Source organism: Carassius gibelio, chromosome B18 (genome assembly GCF_023724105.1).
Source record: "Carassius gibelio isolate Cgi1373 ecotype wild population from Czech Republic chromosome B18, carGib1.2-hapl.c, whole genome shotgun sequence".
Classification (NCBI taxonomy): domain Eukaryota; kingdom Metazoa; phylum Chordata; class Actinopteri; order Cypriniformes; family Cyprinidae; genus Carassius; species Carassius gibelio.
Genome location: NC_068413.1, coordinates 2,012,176 through 2,029,467, shown reverse-complemented (window position 1 = coordinate 2,029,467; position 17,292 = coordinate 2,012,176). Strand labels below are relative to the sequence as shown.

At 35.6% G+C, this 17,292-nt stretch overlaps 1 protein-coding gene across 1 annotated transcript; it reads left to right on the top strand.

The window, feature by feature from the left end:
* The first annotated feature begins 343 nt into the window (after nucleotides 1-343).
* Nucleotides 344-15,180, top strand: LOC127977298 (remodeling and spacing factor 1). The gene is made up of 16 exons (XM_052582129.1): nucleotides 344-623; nucleotides 1,884-1,975; nucleotides 2,067-2,159; nucleotides 2,334-2,539; nucleotides 2,705-2,826; nucleotides 2,965-4,457; nucleotides 4,542-4,772; nucleotides 5,474-5,578; nucleotides 5,690-5,769; nucleotides 6,724-6,778; nucleotides 8,367-8,470; nucleotides 8,553-8,620; nucleotides 9,043-9,229; nucleotides 10,461-10,714; nucleotides 11,015-11,200; nucleotides 12,921-15,180. The coding sequence occupies exons 1-16, from the start codon at nucleotides 470-472 to the stop codon at nucleotides 13,340-13,342; spliced, it is 3,852 nt and encodes a 1,283-aa protein (XP_052438089.1). The 5' UTR covers nucleotides 344-469; the 3' UTR covers nucleotides 13,343-15,180.
* Nucleotides 15,181-17,292: the final 2,112 nt, after the last annotated feature.

Genomic DNA, 17,292 nt, shown 5'->3' with positions numbered 1-17,292 from the left:
TTGTTTTACACGGTTATAATCAATTAATAGAATGTTGTTATAAAAAATATTAACTCACTATCACTTTTTATTCTCCATCCTGGTAATGAATAAACACACGATTTGTTTATAAAAGAAAAATGTTTGTGGAAACAAGTGTGACGTCATGTTATATTTAACTGTGTTGTAATCAAAGTAAAAAAATATTTATTTGATTTAAATATAATGTTTATTTATTTAACTATTCACCCCGACCACGATTAAATTAAAAATTAAATTAAAAAATTAAATTAAAAATTAAAAAAATATATATATATAAAACGGCGGCATGTTAAAGAAGCGCTTTATTGTTGTGATGATGATGACGACGATGGCGGCGGCGGCTTTGTAGATGCCCCTCTGGATGATGCTCTCTCTCTGGGTGGGTGTCGCGGTGTATTGTGGGCAGTTTTGGGTCTAAGCAGAGCACAGTTCGTCATCTCCAGGAAAGATGGCTGCTCTGGGCACCACAGCGGCTCTTCCTCCAGATGTCAGTCCCGGTTTCGCGGTGGTCTGCTCGTTTCTGGAGCGCTACGGGTCTGTTCTGGATCTGCCCGAGCTGTCGTTCCCGCAACTGGAGCGGTACCTACAGGAGACATCAGCGGGTGAGCTGAACGAGTTTATCTGGACAGGCTCCCCATCTTTCCCCATCAGGGGTTTGGTCACTTAAAGTTGGGATTGTTGGGTCCTCGTAGTCTTTGTTTGGATGGGAACCGTGTCCCTGACGCTTTTAAAACGGAATGTGAACTGGCGATGTGTTTTTGAAAGCAGTCATGTGTGATTTGTCCACTCCTTAACCAGTGGAAAATCCCCTTTTAACACTAATCTTTGATTATCATTGACTATACGCACCGCTAAAGCTGTTAGCATCAATTAAATGGAGAGACACTTGGCCTGATAGTACATTTACATTCAGATTATAAACACCTATGGGACTGTAGCCGCACAGTGCGCATGCGCAGGCCGCTGTCAAACTTCCTATGTTACAATGTAACGTTTGTAATAATAGTAGCGCTGCACAGATTTGTTTACATGCGATTGTTTACGCCCCGCCCCCTTTGAATAGTGTATTAACTGCGTACATCCATTTGTCAAATATCCACAGCTGAATGCGAGCTCCACCACACTAATGTTGTCATTTAGATTAGATTAGATTAAATGTTATTGTCACCGCACATGTAAGGTGTAAGGCAACGAAATGCAGTTAGCATCTTACCAGAAGTGCAATAAGCAGTGAGTACAGAATATACAAGGTCTACAATATGTACAAAAACTATACAGATAAGGCAGCATTGTGGACATAATTTACATATTTTAAATACTATGAGCATGATATACAGATAGGTGTACTATGAACATACTATACAGATGGATTATGTAAAAGTGTATGTACACTATGAGCAGAAACTATGAACATCATTTACACTAGTGCAATGGACAGTAAGTGCATAGAAAATATTTCATTGTGCAAATGGATTGTTCATCCAGTGTTCCTGGATGAACAGACAGTAGTACAAGTAATAACAAGTTTTCTGTTTTTTGCTTGTTGTAAATAAATAAATAAATTTAGGAGAATTGTGTATGTAAAAAGGCATTAAAAGCATTTATTTAAATGAATAAATGAAAGGGGTAAACAATAACGAGCAAAAATGTAAGAGAAAGAATAAGTGATGTCATTATGAGTTATTTACATGCATAAACATGTTTTATGAAAAGTGTTTGGTCATATAAAAATGTCTAAATGTGATTACTTAAGAAAATATTAAATGTATTGCAAGCATGTTTTTTCCCCCTCACCAACTGAAGATTCATGCTAATGTTACAAATGATAATATAATAGAAATTCTGATTTCTGTACAATTTAGTTCCTCGGCCGTTGATTGAGCTCCATGTCAAACTGTTGCGGAAGATCGGGAAGTCGGTCACACCAGACAGATGGGAGAAGTATCTCGTAAAGGTAAGTGTTTTTTTTTTTTTTTTGGTAAATATATGTATGTGTAAATATGCCCATGCAAATGCATCTGTTTGTTGAAATCATGTTGATGTAGGTGTGCCAGGAATTTAACAGCACCTGGGCATGGGAAATGGAGAGAAAAAGCTACCTGGAAATGACAGTAGAGTGTAAGACTGGCATTTTAAAGGTAAGTACTTCCAAAGCAACTTATTTTCTGTACTCAAGCAATAGAGTTTGACTTATTTAGATGGCGAGTTGTATTGCTTTTAAAGAAACCAGTCAAGAATGTGTCCACATCATATTTAACCCCTAAATCTATTGCGATTGTGAGATTCACCTTTATTCGTAATTTCTCTAACAGTACTTGTGCGAGTGCCAGTTTGACGACAATCTCAAGTTTAAGACGTTAATTAACGAGGAAGATCCGGACAAGATGCGTCTACAGCCCATCGGTAGAGACAAGGAAGGTCTTCTGTACTGGTTCCATTCAGATCAAGATCAGAATATACGTGTTTATTCTGAGGAACAGGATGATTTGGATGGGTCCTCGTGGAAATGCATTGCAAGGTGAGCTATTAGTGGGGAGGAGACCAGAATGTTGTTTACCAAAATGAATTTGGACTACATTATTTGTGTTCTCTCAGAAGCTTAACCCTTAAGCATAAGAGTGAAATCTTCTTTAATCAAGCTTATCAAAGAAAAATAAATGCATTTTTATGTTTTTCCAAACAGGACTAGGAATGATCTTGCAGATACACTAGAACAGCTTAAAGCTAAGATCGATCCAGCCGCGACGGACCAAGAGAAGCAAGACGGTCCCACCAGCCCAAGTATGGAGAAAGAAGATGTTAAAGGTAAAACTCATTGGGAAAATAATTTCAATTATACGCTTTAAGCTGATTCTGAATTATACAGTAAATGTGTAGTTAGAGCCAAACTCTCACTTACAAAACTGTTTCTCACGTACTTCTGTTTTTTTTTTCATTTTCAAGGCGAGACCGAAGACGTGAAGAACCATGTATCCGGAGATTTTACCAACAGCACCTTCAATTCCAACGAGAGTGAGTTAATTCCTAAAGCCATTAAGAAAGAAGCAGCGGATCCCATTAAACCAGAGCAAGAAGAGAAAGTCGCAGAAACTCTTAAACCCAGAGTTGTCATTGACAACAGGGTTAGTACGATCAAAACTCTCCTCAAAGAAGAACCGAAAGATTGTCCCAAACCATGGAACGCTATTTCCGTCGTCATGCCCCCAGCTTCCATCAAACACGACCCGCCGGTGAAACCAGAGGCGCACGAAGACAAGAAAGAGCTGGTGTTTGAGAACGTGGCTAGAGTTATAAAGAGCGATCAACAGGCTAAAATACCACTGAAGAAGAGGGAGCTGAAAAGGAGTGTGAGCAATTACTACAGCAGCGTCAATCACTGCAACAACAACCTTAACAGCAACGGTAGCATCAGCACAGGAGGTATAATCGTTCGCAATCCTTCTGTCTTGATACTGAGGGAGCAGCAAATCGGAAGAGAATACCCAAATGACGAGGAGAAACGACCGATGGCTATCATCCCTGTAAGCCAAGAGCCAAAGGTTGACCAAATGGCAGCACGGGAACACTACACAGGTGTTATCAAAGGTCCCATTGAGTGTAAAAAGCCATTGAATGAAGTCGATAGTTCTTCAAATGGTCATCACGGAAATGGGAATGTCGTGAAGACTGAAGTTGGAGGCACAGATAGTGTAAGACAGTCTGTCCTTGTTGGGAAATCCACGGTTCAAGCAGACAACGGTCCTCTTCCTTGTAGCATCCCTGAGGGTTTGTTAAAAGATGTTTGCGGTAAGATCCCAGATGTGTCTGCGAAAGCGTCAAACCTTGTTGAGGGGTCGCCAACGACTGAAGAGACCACTTCAGTTGCGGAAAAGGTGGAAAAAGCTGACGAGGACGACGAAGAACTCAAAAGCAAGACGGCTGGTTTGTCAGCCGAAGAAAAAAACGATGTTGAGTTTGAGGATGTCAGCAAAGACAAAAGTCTGAAAAGCTCAAGAAAGAGACGGTTACAAAAGACCAAATCCAAGCTGCGAGCAAAAGAAGATGGGCAAAATGCATCGAGGATGGGAGAGTTTTTGGAAAAGGATGCTGATAAAATCGTACCCAACGATGACGAAGAGGTATCGTCAGAACTTCAGAAGGAAGGGATTCGCCTGAAGATTAAGATCCCGCTTCACAGACGAACGCCTGAACTCCAGAACAAGGACGCAGAGGAGTCGGAAACCAGCAATCGGAGATCCCTGCGGAGATCTGCCAGAATCTGCAAGCCCAGCCCCAAAGTGGCAGATAGTCGGGATAGGAAACAAGACGGGAAACTTTCAGCCTCCTCAGCAGCTCCGGAGGAAGAGGAGTGCATGGAAGACGAAGAGGCGAAAATTCAATCCAAGAAGGAGATGCACATAAAAGAGGACACAGACGTACACCCCAAGACTTTTAAGGTAACATGAAAGCTTTTTATATCCATATCAACGAGTTTTACAGAATGCTTTTATTCACGCAAACGGTTCTTTTGACTCTTCTAGGCCAAACGGCGACACCGGCGGAAATGTTGGTCAAAAATTCGGACGAGAAATTGCAAATCCAAAGGAGCTCAGGAGCGGGAAGAAGAAATGGCCGACGACAAATCCGCAAACAATGAAGATAACACATCAGAGAAAGGAGACCACAAGAGTGAGACCGAATCGGACCAATCCAATGAGATTCCACCGGAAGATGCTTGTAAACACTGTGGGCTCGCCAACCACCCAGAACTAGTGAGTTATCGTTCATCAATTCAGATGACTACTTTTGGTTATAAATCGAGTGAATGTCTCAAAAGGGAGAGTTGTCTAGGACTCACAAATATCAAATGGCATCATGAGTGGAGCTTGCTCATGTGAAACTCAGTACTAGAATGTTTCTACGTGTTTTTTAACACATTGCTATACAATATGATTGATATTGTTAACTACAACTAAAACGAATTAAAATAAAATAAGTCTGAAGTACTGAAAATATTAAAAAAAATTAAAAGTAAATTAAAATAACAAAAACTTAATAAAATCTAATAAAATATTCATAACTAATATAATAGTATATAAATAGTTCTAAAATAACACTGATTATCACCCATATTTTTTATTAATTTTTTTGCCTGGGAGGCAAAGCACTTTAAAAGATTAAAGTAAGTGAGTAAATAAATTAATAAAAAATACAAAATAAAACATACTTATCGTGAATGATTTCTTAGACTCCAGCTCCAACAGCAGACATAAGGAATTATTCAGCTTATAATATTCATTTAATTCTGTATAAAAAGAATATCAAATGGCACAGATGCTTCTGAAATGATTCAAGCTACAAGATGAGACTTAATATTGTCCATCAAATGGCATAGATAATATTTTAAAAAGAGACATAACTAATACTATTTGCTGATTTAATATTCTTAAATATTCTTGTATGTTTGTCCCAGATCCTTCTTTGTGACATGTGTGACAGCGGCTATCACACGGCCTGTCTGAGACCTCCTCTAATGATCATTCCTGATGGAGAATGGTTCTGTCCTCCCTGCCAGCATGTAAGGGCTTCGGTCTCTGTGTGTGTGTGTGTGTGTGTGTGTGTGTGTGTGTGTGTGTGTGTGTGTGTGTGTGAGCTGTACTCATGTACTATATGCTCTTGTCATTCACAGAAGCTTCTCTGTGAGAGGCTTGAAGAACAGCTTCAGAATCTGGACACGGCTTTGAAGAAGAAAGAGAGAGCTGAACGAAGGTGTAAATACACACACACACACACACACACACACACTGCACACACATCTAGGGAGATGCAATTTTCAACTTTTATCACGGTATACGGTATTATCACAATATAAAAATTTAGTTGCAGTTACCGGTTAAATTTTTTTTTTTAAAACAAAAATAACTGAAAATTTTAATAGGCCTACAATAAAGCAATACACAAAAAATGCATACATTTAAAACATTTTACACAGATTAAAGTGCAAAAGAATAATAAAGACCAATAGGTATCACTTTACAATAAGATATTATTAGTTAACCTTCACAATGAGCAATACCTACATATGCTACAGAAGTTATTAATCTTTCACTCTCAGTTCATAATAGCTCTAAATAACACAAGGGCAACTTTTGATTTTAACAATGTGTTAAATATTGGAATTACCTAAGATTAATAAATGTTAAGAAGAATTTTTCATTGGCTGTTCATGTTTACATTATGACATATAATGAAGCCCTAATGTAAAGTGTGATCTAGGGCGTGTTGTAGTCACTGATTTATTTATATTATATATATAAAGTTTGAAAATAAATGGCCTATTAAGTCTAAGTATTCAAGTATTTGACGCTTTGATTAACACCATAGTGAATACAAAAATCTGAATAGCTATTTAAATACATTAAATACATTTCAGAAACAGTCTTTGATGCAGCATACAGATGTGTTGCGCATTGTGACCAGTTGATTTGAAAAGTATTGTTAAAATGCATTAAAAATTCAGAATAATATTTAAGAAATAATTATTCTCTGTATTTTAAAGTGCCCATGATAAAAAATATCATGCATATTCATTATCGTGATATATCGCATGACCGAATACCGACACATGTTACACACATCATAAACACTCTCATCATGAATCATCATCAGTGATGAGTAGCCTTATGTGATTCTGAGTTATGTTTCTTGTTTTGTCTCTTTCAGACGTGAGCGGTTAGTGTATGTAGGTATCAGCGTGGAGAACATTATACCCACCCCAGTGAGTATGCAACCATTACATTATATTATATTATATTATATTATATTATATTATATTATATTATATTATATTATATTATATTATATTATATTATATTATATTATATTATATTATATTATATTATATTATATTATATTATATTATATTATATTATATTATATTATATTATACTATACTATACTATACTATACTATATTGTGTGACCCTGGAGCGCATAACCAGTCATAAGGGTAAATTGTTCAAAATTGAGATTTATACATCTTCTGAAAGCTGAATAAATAACATTACAATTGATTTATGGTTTATTATGATCGTACAATATTTGGCTGAGATACAACTATCTGAAAATCTGGAATCTGAGGATGCCAGAAAATCTAAATATTGAGAAAATCGCCTTTAAAGTTGTCCAAATGAAGTTCTTAGCAATGCATATTACTAATCAAAAATTATGTTTTGATATATTTACAGTAGGAAATTTAGAAAATATCTTCATGGAACATGATCTTTATTTAATATCCTAATGATTTTAGGTTAGAGTTGGTCACCTAACCCTGTGACTTAAGACTGCTTTTGTGCTCCAGCTGTACTATTTTATACTATAGTAAACTACACCTTAGTATGCTGTGCTATTTTTAAATTAAATATACAATTATTATATATTATATTATGCTGTAATGTGCCATACTTTCCTATAACAATATGTGCTGTGCTATACTGTATACTGTACTGCCTTAACGATAACGAAATAAAATAAATGAAATAAATAAATGTACAAATGTAAAAATAAATAAATGTAGAAATATATAAATACATTTTGAAATAAATGTAGTTTAACACAAATGGTACAAAAAAAAAGACAATTAAAAATGACACTTTTGACAAAATTATATATTCATTAATTTATGCATTTCTGCATTGATTTATTCATTCATTTATTTGTATTTATTTTATTTCAACATTTAATTTATTCATTCATTTATGTATTTCTACATTAATTTACTTTTTTCTGCATTTAATTCATTATTTTTTTATTTATTTGTTTATGCATTTCTAAATTAATTTATTTATTTCTGCATTTATGTATTTATTTATTTACTTATTTATACTTAAGTAATTTCTCATCCTCCATTATAATAGGCTATGCTACTTCTAAATTAAATAAACATAAATTAGTTATTATATTGAATCATATTATTATACCATTTCGAATACTGTACTTTCCAATAACATAATGTTTATGCTGTACTGTTTCATACTGTATAGTACCTCATTCTATACAACAGTATACTATAGTAAATTATGTGTAGCATCAATTGAACATAAATCAGTAATTTTATATTATTGTATTATAATGTATTATTGTAGAATGTTGCATACTGTAATTTCCTATAACATAATGTGCTATGCTATAATGTACCATAGTGTAAAAAAACTTATTATATACCATAGAATACTTCAGTAAATTAAGCCATAGTATACTATGCTATAATTAAATGAATTAATCATATATTAATTAAATACTTTAAGCTAATAAGATGTCTGAATCAGCTTTATTTGGTTTTAAATGAACTCCTCTTTATCATGTCAGGACGGTGATGGAGAGGAAAGCTTGACAGAGAAGAAAAAAGATGTTAAGAAGAGTAAGAATCTAGGCAGGCGATCGACTAGGACGAGGAAATCCATCAGTTATAGGTAATCAACATTTCTTGTAGAAATAAACTCTAAGATATCTGAAGTCTGACTAATTCTTGATCTTCTTCTCACTAACGACCAGATTTGATGATTTCGATGAAGCCATTGATGAAGCAATAGAGGAAGACGTTCAAGATCCAGAAGGAGGAGGTTGGTCCCTGGGGTATATTTGTAGCAATAGCCAAAAAAAATTGTATGGGTCAAAATGATCAATTTTTCTTTAATGCCAAAAATCATTAAAATATTAAGTAAAGATCATGTTCCATGAAGATATTTAGTAAATTTCCTATTATAAATATATAAAAACTGAATTTTTGATTAGTAATTTGCATTGCTATGAACTTTAAAAGGAAATTTTCTCAATATTTAGAATTTTTTTGCACCCTCAGATTCCAGATTTTCAAATATTTGTATCTCAGACATATAGTGTCAGATCGTAACAAACATGCATCATTGGAAATCTTATTTATTCAGCTTTCAGATGATGTATAAACCTCAATTTCCAAAAATGGACTGGTTTTGTGCTCCAGGGTCACTCGTATGTTTTTGGTTACATATTGAATTGACTGCAGGCACTGGTCATGGTGAACCTACGGCGCCGGTCACGAATCAGCAGAGGAGCGCGGTGAGCCGAGAGAGTCGACGGCCGGTGAAAGCTCCCGCCCCGCGCAAGAGGAAACGCCGGAGACTCAATGACCTGGACAGTGACAGTACGCTGGATGAGGAGGAGAGCGAGGACGAGTTCCAGCTCAGTGACAGGTGTGTGTCAACACACACTAGAATATTTACAATACCAGGGAATCAAAAAACAGATGGATTTTATACCATTTCTTCAAAATATAACATATCTCATTCACAAATAAACTAATATACTAGAATATCCAAATATTCTATGGGTGGCAATGGCAATTCTTTTTATATAAGCACCATTAATTACAACCCGAAAAAAAAAAAACACAAAAACTGTTAGACAAAAGACAATAAAATAGCCATAAAATGTTAGAAAGGAAAGCATTCATACAGATCGTAAGCCTTATAAAATAAATACGTTTATAGGATAGACTATGAATTTCACAGAATTTGTCAAGAACTGGCGCTCTGCATTTTTTCCCCCGAAATCAAAGGAAATAAGTCAGTATTTTCATATTTTTAGGACTGTTATGATTTTTTGCATGATAATTAAACACCAAAAATGTTCTCCAAAATTCCTTTTACTGTAATGCATAATTTATTATTTATATTATAAATAATAAATATTATTTATTTATTATACATAATTTATAATTTATTTGTACATCATGGCAGTATTTGTTGTACTACTTAACTTACATTGATCTAATAATCATCACTCTTGTAATTGTCAATCATTACAGTATTTTGTGTTGTAATGTCGTAAATTATACATTTAAAAGGACTGTATTACATTTATTTATATAAATTTATTTATATATTACATTTATTTATCTATCTCCTGAGGATAAGAGTTGCACTCAAAATGTTTGATTTTCATGATAATAATTTAAAAAACTTTTTAGTTTAGTCCTTAAAGCTAAGTGTCAGTAAAATATATTTATTAGTGTTTACTTTATTAAAAAAAATAAAGTCTTTAATGCTCATCCAGGTTGTATTTATTTGATTGAAAAAAATTGGTAAAATATTATTTTATTCGTTTGTGAAGTAGATCTCTGTCATAAAGCTCTTTTAAAATATTCTAAATTGTAATTTATTACTGTATTTTCAGCATCATTTCTCCAGTCTTCATTGTCACATGATCTTCAGAAATCATTGTAATATGCTGATTTACTGCTTAAGAAACATTTCTGATTATTATCAATGATGAAAACAGCAAAAGGAAAGTTCAAAAGAACAGCTTCCATTTGTAATCAAAGTCTTTTATAACATTACAAATGTCTTTACTGTCACTTTTAATCCATTTAATGCATCCTTGCTGAACAAAAGCATGATTTTGTTTTAATTTCTATGTTGCTAGCATGGAGGAGGAGGATTTTGTGGCTTCGGGAGACGGTGCGTCTGACGGTGACGTGGGCTCTTATGATGCGAGTGAATGGGGCAGCGGTGAAAGTGCCGCCGAAAATCAACCGTCCTCCAGGAGAACAGGAAGAAGCGCTCGCTCCCAGAGAACCAGGAGGAGCAGACGCAGACCTCCTGACCGACGAAGAGGTTCCTCAGAAGAAGAAGACATGCTAGACTCTGAGGAAGAGGAGGAGGAAGAAGAGGAAATGGGTCTGTTTGAGTTTTTATATCCATTCATATCCTAAATGAATAACATGTCAGGTGCGTCCTATATCTCGTACCTATGCTCTAATCTATAAAGGTTTGTAGTATGAACTTCACACTGAAGGGGAAGTGGCTATCAGAAAATGAGTTTATGAATGACAAAAGAACCTTATATAATTCATATTTAGCTCCTTCTGTTTTTGGAGGAAGGCCGTCTAGGGAAGGTCACTAGGTTTTGTAACAGAGCCTCATTTGATGTTTCACATTGCATTCTTATGGTTTTTACTTTTTGTGTTGATCTGGTAGAAACCGAAGGCTCTAACGAGTTCAGCGACAGCGACGTGGACGTGAATAGAAGGCGTCCACGACGGCGTCAGAACTCTCATGTCAACTACTATGAGACGTCAGAGTCTGAAGGGTCACAGAAGGCGTCCGGTCAGAAACACTCCTCTCTTCCTCACCGTCGACGGCTGTCCAGCTCCAACAGTGAAGGTGAGCACGTTTCAAATGGTTATTTATGCCAATGTCATCTGAGCCTTAGCCATGTGTGCTAGTGCTCTGATATGACCCAGAGATCTTGAGTTTGATCAAAACTGACCAAAGACAATGAGTAGGGATGCACCGATATATCGGCCGATTTTTCCTCAATTTATCGGCATATCGGTTATATAAGGAAAAGTCCGATATAACAAATTGATGGTTTATTGATTAAATGTATTAAAAGGCACAGAGCTGTATAATCCTAGCATTGCTGTCTGCACTTTAATGCTAAACAAATTACAAAAGATTGCACACTATTTTTGACGAAATAACTTGCCAATTTCGTAAGTGTAGCGGACCTCATCTGAACGATGACCAAAATTTACTAATGTTTTATTACGTTTATTGCGCTCTTTTTTTACCATAAAGAGCTAAACAAAACACAGCATTAACACATATCAACAGATATTTAAACTTACAAAAAATATTAAAATGTTTAGAAAAACCAATTAGAAGATTAATCATAATAAAGTCTGTTACAATAAAAAAGGATATGCATTTAATTTATACAGTAAAGAGTTATTTTGCATTTGTTTACTTTATTTCTGTACCTGAAAACTGTTTTGTTGTATTTATGTAGGCCTGCTGAATGTTTAATGGAGCCAATCCATGTTCATTAGAAATTATTTGATGATGCAGCAATAAAACTGCTAGTATAATTTGTTTTTGGTGTTTTGAACTTTGCTGATTTAAAACATGATCAAAATAATGTCTATTTTGATGCTTTAAATAAGAGAGGAAGTGAAAATATCGGTATCGGTCAATAAGTGTTAAGTATCAACCCCCAAAAATCCTATTGGTGCATCCCTAACAATAAGTATAGCTATTTTTTTTTTATTGAATGAATGTTCTATATTTTGTTTGAGTAATATTTAATGTTTTATATTTTGAGGGGATTTCATATTACAAGACAATATTCACCTCGAAATGATCCACCTTTTGTTTATACATAAATAATAGAAAATACAAGTGTCTCACACACCCAAGTTATTCGAAGATATGACGGATAAAAACCCAATATAGTCTCCAAAAAATTATAGATCCTGCACACAACTCAAAGTTTTATTATCAACATTACAGTCAATAGACCTTCCTCAGGCAAATGTATCAGAAAATGTAAAAACCACTCACTTTTGTGTTTTGTTTATAAAATATTTGAAAAAAAATCAGATTATTTTAAATACATGTTTTTTAAAATATGCAATATTGAAATATATCAAATGTATTTATTTTCATTATGAGTAATTTAAAATCCAATGCTTGAAGGCATATTTTGTTTCATAATTACTTAGTTTTACTATGTTTTTCATTTTAGTATATATTTAGACATCAAAGACCACTGATTTGCAGATTGTACCCCCTATTTTTTTTTTTTTTCATTTGTTTGTTATTTAATTCTTAAATATATATTGTAAGATATTTTTGGTTTTCCTGTACGTAGTGGTGTGTTCTTGCTTGAACTCATAGTGCTCACTATGATGATTTATTTATGGCAAAACTTTTTTTTTTCCGCAAAATAGATGATGAAATGAAACAATGCATCCCTTAGAACTTTTTTTTTTTGTAATTCCCATCATTTTGTCACTAAATATAAGTATTAGCTCACTGTTAGCTATACGGTTTAATTACAACAAAAAATGAAAACAGTTTTCTTCTCCTCCTGTATGTCCAGAGTCCATACCTTCTAAAGAGCCAAAGAAATCGCTTCAAAGATCTGAAAAAGGACGCAAGTGTAATTCATCAAGGGAAGAGTCCAAACACAGGCACAAACGAGAAAAACAGAGACTGCAGAGAAGCTCCAGTGAAGACAAGGAGGAGGAGGATGGAGGAGAAACAGAGGACTCTGAGGAAGACGAACCGCCTCTTCGCAAGAGGTCGAACCGCATCGAAACAGACGAAGAAGAGGAGGAAGAGGAGAACAGACGAGGAAGAGTCCGGTGGAAGCACAGAGCGGGTTCTCGAGGTCCCGTCAGGCACAACGGCTTGGTCCCACTGAGGGCCGCAGCTCAGGATGATGAGGATGAGGATGAGGAAGAGTTCACTGGAGTCACGGACCTTGTTAACTTTGTTTTCGACAGTGAACAGTTGTCATGATCAGCTCAGTAGGTTAAATACGTTTTCTCATCGCCTTGTCATGGGAATGTCCCTCTTCAGCCAACGTAGTCTCCTGGTTTTGGGTGTAGTGGACCAAATATGAAGCTTCCAGACTGTGTAGTGTCTGTTCAGATGTTTAAAAGCACTCTAGTTCATCCAGCCGCATGCATCGTCCTACCGGTTTAGAACAGGGTCTTCTTAATACTCCAGTCACCATTCCTCAGAGTGAAGCACTTTGTCATTTACGGCCAGTACCATTTCGTTTGTATAAAGCAGCTTCGGTCGTCCTGTAGAGACAGTGGACAGCGCGCATTTGAAGCTTACGTGTTACGTGCATTTCAAACTGGTGTTTTAGACTTTTACATTCTCTGTGTTGCTGTTTTCTTCTTTTTGTATCTGAAGGAAATTCGAGGTTGACAAGGTGATGCTGAACCATAATTTAAGGATATGTTCACCCGAAAAATGAAAATTTGATTGAAAAGTTTGTGTCATCATCAGATTTGAAGAAATGTAGCATTGCATCAGTGTCTCACCAATGGATGCTCTGCAGTGAATGGGTGCCGTCGGAATGAGAGTCCAAACAGCTGATAAAAACATCACAATAATACACATTCCTGCAGTCCATCCATTACTATCTTGTGATGCCAAAAGCTGCATGTTTATAAGAAACAAATCCTTCATTAAGATGTTTTAACTTTAAGTTAAGTCCTCTGTCCAGTGAAAAATACTTGTCTGGATCAGGAGAGAAGTATGCAGAGATCCAGCATAATTTACAAGTGAAAACAGTCCGTAAAATCTCTAAACAAATATGTGGTTGTATATTTTAAAATATACTCTAAACAAGTATATTTTAATTATAAAATTTCCTTGTTTCTTATAAACAAGCGGCTTTTGACTTCACAAGATGTTAACTGATGGACTGGAGTGCTGTGGATTATTGTGATGTTTTTATCAGCTGTTTGGACTCTCGTTCTGACGGCACCCATTCACTGCAGAGGAGTGATGGAATGCTACATTTCTCCAAATCTGTCTAAATGGGGAAAAACAAACAAACAAACAAACAAACAAACAAACAAAAAACTAATCTTTATCTTAGATGGCCAGAAGGTGAACAGGTTTTCAGCAAAATTTTATTTTATGGTGATTTATTCCTTAAAAACGAAATAAGCAGACCAGCTAATAAAGGAAGAAACACTTTGGAGGATAATAGAAAATGATCTTAATATTAAAGATTCTGCAATTTAGCTGCAAATGATTTTAATTTAAAAGACTAATATACTCTCTTTACCTAAAATAACATTGTATGTTATATTACAAAGGACATGATTTACTTATTTCTCAGATTAGGACATTTTCTGTACTTTGAAAGCTGTTGCTGAAGTTTTAGTACACTTTAATGAGACGTTCAGTCACATTTAAGTCCCTGTCTGAGTTTTAACGTGTCAACTGAATGCACTTGTCGTTCAAGCACCTTTGACGTGCCTTTCGGTACCTTATTGTTGAAATGTTCTGTTCGACAACAGTCTGGATCACTCTTTTCAGAGTTGTCTTTTAGTGTTTACTCCAGGCTGGTGTTCTTTATGTTGGAAGATTGTTTGAATTAGAACGCCATCATTCCGACACAAATCTAATATTCAAAAAACCTCACAAGCACTAGAATAATAATAATAATGGTGTTTTAAAATTTGCTTTCAGTCAAATAATGTGTTTTTAAACCGTGTACTACTGGAATTCGTGTTTTCCTTCTCATTTTATTTCACTCTTACTTTCCAAATGTACATCTCCATATTTCAAGGAAAATATTCACAAAACAGAAATAAACTTAATGTTGCTGTTAATGTTTTTGGCTCCTTGTTTACTTGTAATGGATTCAAGAAACAAGAAGCATTTAATTCTATGGGTAGCTGACAAATGTAATATATTTAATATCTTAGATTTAAATGCATATGAACATATAAGAGAAAGTGTATATTTTAGATGTTTAGAAATGCTAATGTAGTTCTGTGGATGGTATTGAAGGCAGGGCTCTGAACCGGTTCAAGGAACTAAAATGAAAAGCGGAAACGAACGAAATGTCAACAGGAACAGGTATGTTCGATCATCCAAATAAAGTAAAGTGTTTTGTTCAGCAAGCTGACAGAAGTTGATCAATTTATTTGTCGACCTGCTTCATCTTGGAGTTTTTAAACAAAGAAAAGGCAATAAAAGACACGTAATTGTAATTGTGTAAAAAAAAAATTACTTTTAGTTTTCTTTTCTCTTCGCTGGATTGGATTCATCCATCAATTATGAACATTCAGCCGCAAACATGAGGTGCGAGCGCGGATGGGAGAATGGAGCAAGGTTTTTTTTTTCTTTTTTTTTTTTTTTTTTTGGAGCAACTGGGTTGGTGCCCCCTCTGGGAGTTGGTGCCCTAGGCAGATTGAGTCAGTTCGGGAGTTCGTAGCGGGATCGCGAATCATTTGAGTCAGTTATGGAGATCGCGAATCATTTGAGTCAGTTTGGGAGTTCGGAGCGGGATCGAAAATCATTTGAGTCAGTTCGGGAGTTCGAAGCGGCTTCGCGGATCATTTGAATCAATTCGAGAGTTCGGAGCGGGTTCGCGAACATGTTCGCGAATCATTTGAGTCAGTTATGGGGATCGCGAATCATGTGAGTCAGTTTGGTTCGGAGCGGGATCGCGAATCCTTTGAGTCAGTTCGGGAGTTCGGAGCGGGTTTGCGAATCATTTGAGTCAGTTTGGGGATCGCTAATCATTTGAATCAGTTCGGGAGTTCGGAGCGGCTTCGCGGATCATTTGAATCAATTCGAGAGTTCGGAGCGGTTCGGAGGGGGTCCGCGAATCATTTTAGTCAGTTCGGGGGTTAGGAGCGGGATCGCGAATCAGTTCTATGTTCGGGAGTTCATAGCGGGTTTGCGAATCATTTGAGTCAGTTTGGGGATCGCAAATAATTTGAATCAGTTCGGGAGTTCGGAGCGGGATCGCGAATCATTTGAGTCAGTTTGAGAGTTCAGAGCGGGATCACGAATCATTTGAGTCAGTTTGGGGATAGCAAATCATTTGAATCAGTTCGGGAGTTCGGAGCGGGTTCGGGAATCATTTGAGTCAGTTTGGGAGTTCGGAGCTGGATCACGAATCACGAAAGATTCTCGCGCTCTAAATTTTCAAATTGCCATAACCTTAATTTGTTGCTGCCAACTGGGGTGGCACAGGGGTGGCAGGCTTTCATGCCACCCAGGTCCGCCCCTGTTGTCAGGGTTACACTTTCAAATAATGTTATTTCAATGATGGAAATAAACCAAGATGGTCATAAAAATCAAAATTTCTTCAACTAAACCACTTATTTATCTACATGGAAAAATGATCAAACCAATCTTGATTTTTACTCTTTTCAATCAGAGAACATGCAAGTCTGCAATTAATGTGGTTTTGAATCAAAAGGTCACTCAAAGCTCCTTCAGTTTACATGCAAATATATATATATATATATATATATATATATATATATATATATATATTGCTCCTACGTGATTTAAATAAACTATTTGAACAGGAATATAGCATAACATTTCGTAAAACAAGTGATTATTTTACTTAAAACAAAAACTAACTAACTTTGTGGTGCCCTCAATATAGGCTCTGATACACAGACAGTGATTTGTGCAGTTCTCGATGCAGCATGAATGATGAACAATGGTAACACTTTCCACACGACTGTTCAAAACTCGACGCAGCGTGACACCAGCTTCACATTATTCTTATGAGTATAAAACATGCGCGTGTATTAGTTGAATACCCGTATGCAATAATATTTTAAAACAATAAAAATTGTTTAAATCTGGTGAATGAGTTAAATTGATAACGAAGAAAACTGTGCAGTATCTCCTCCGATCCTGAAGAGGCGGTACGCTTTTGTTTATATGATATGAAACGCACCGCGCATTTTTTC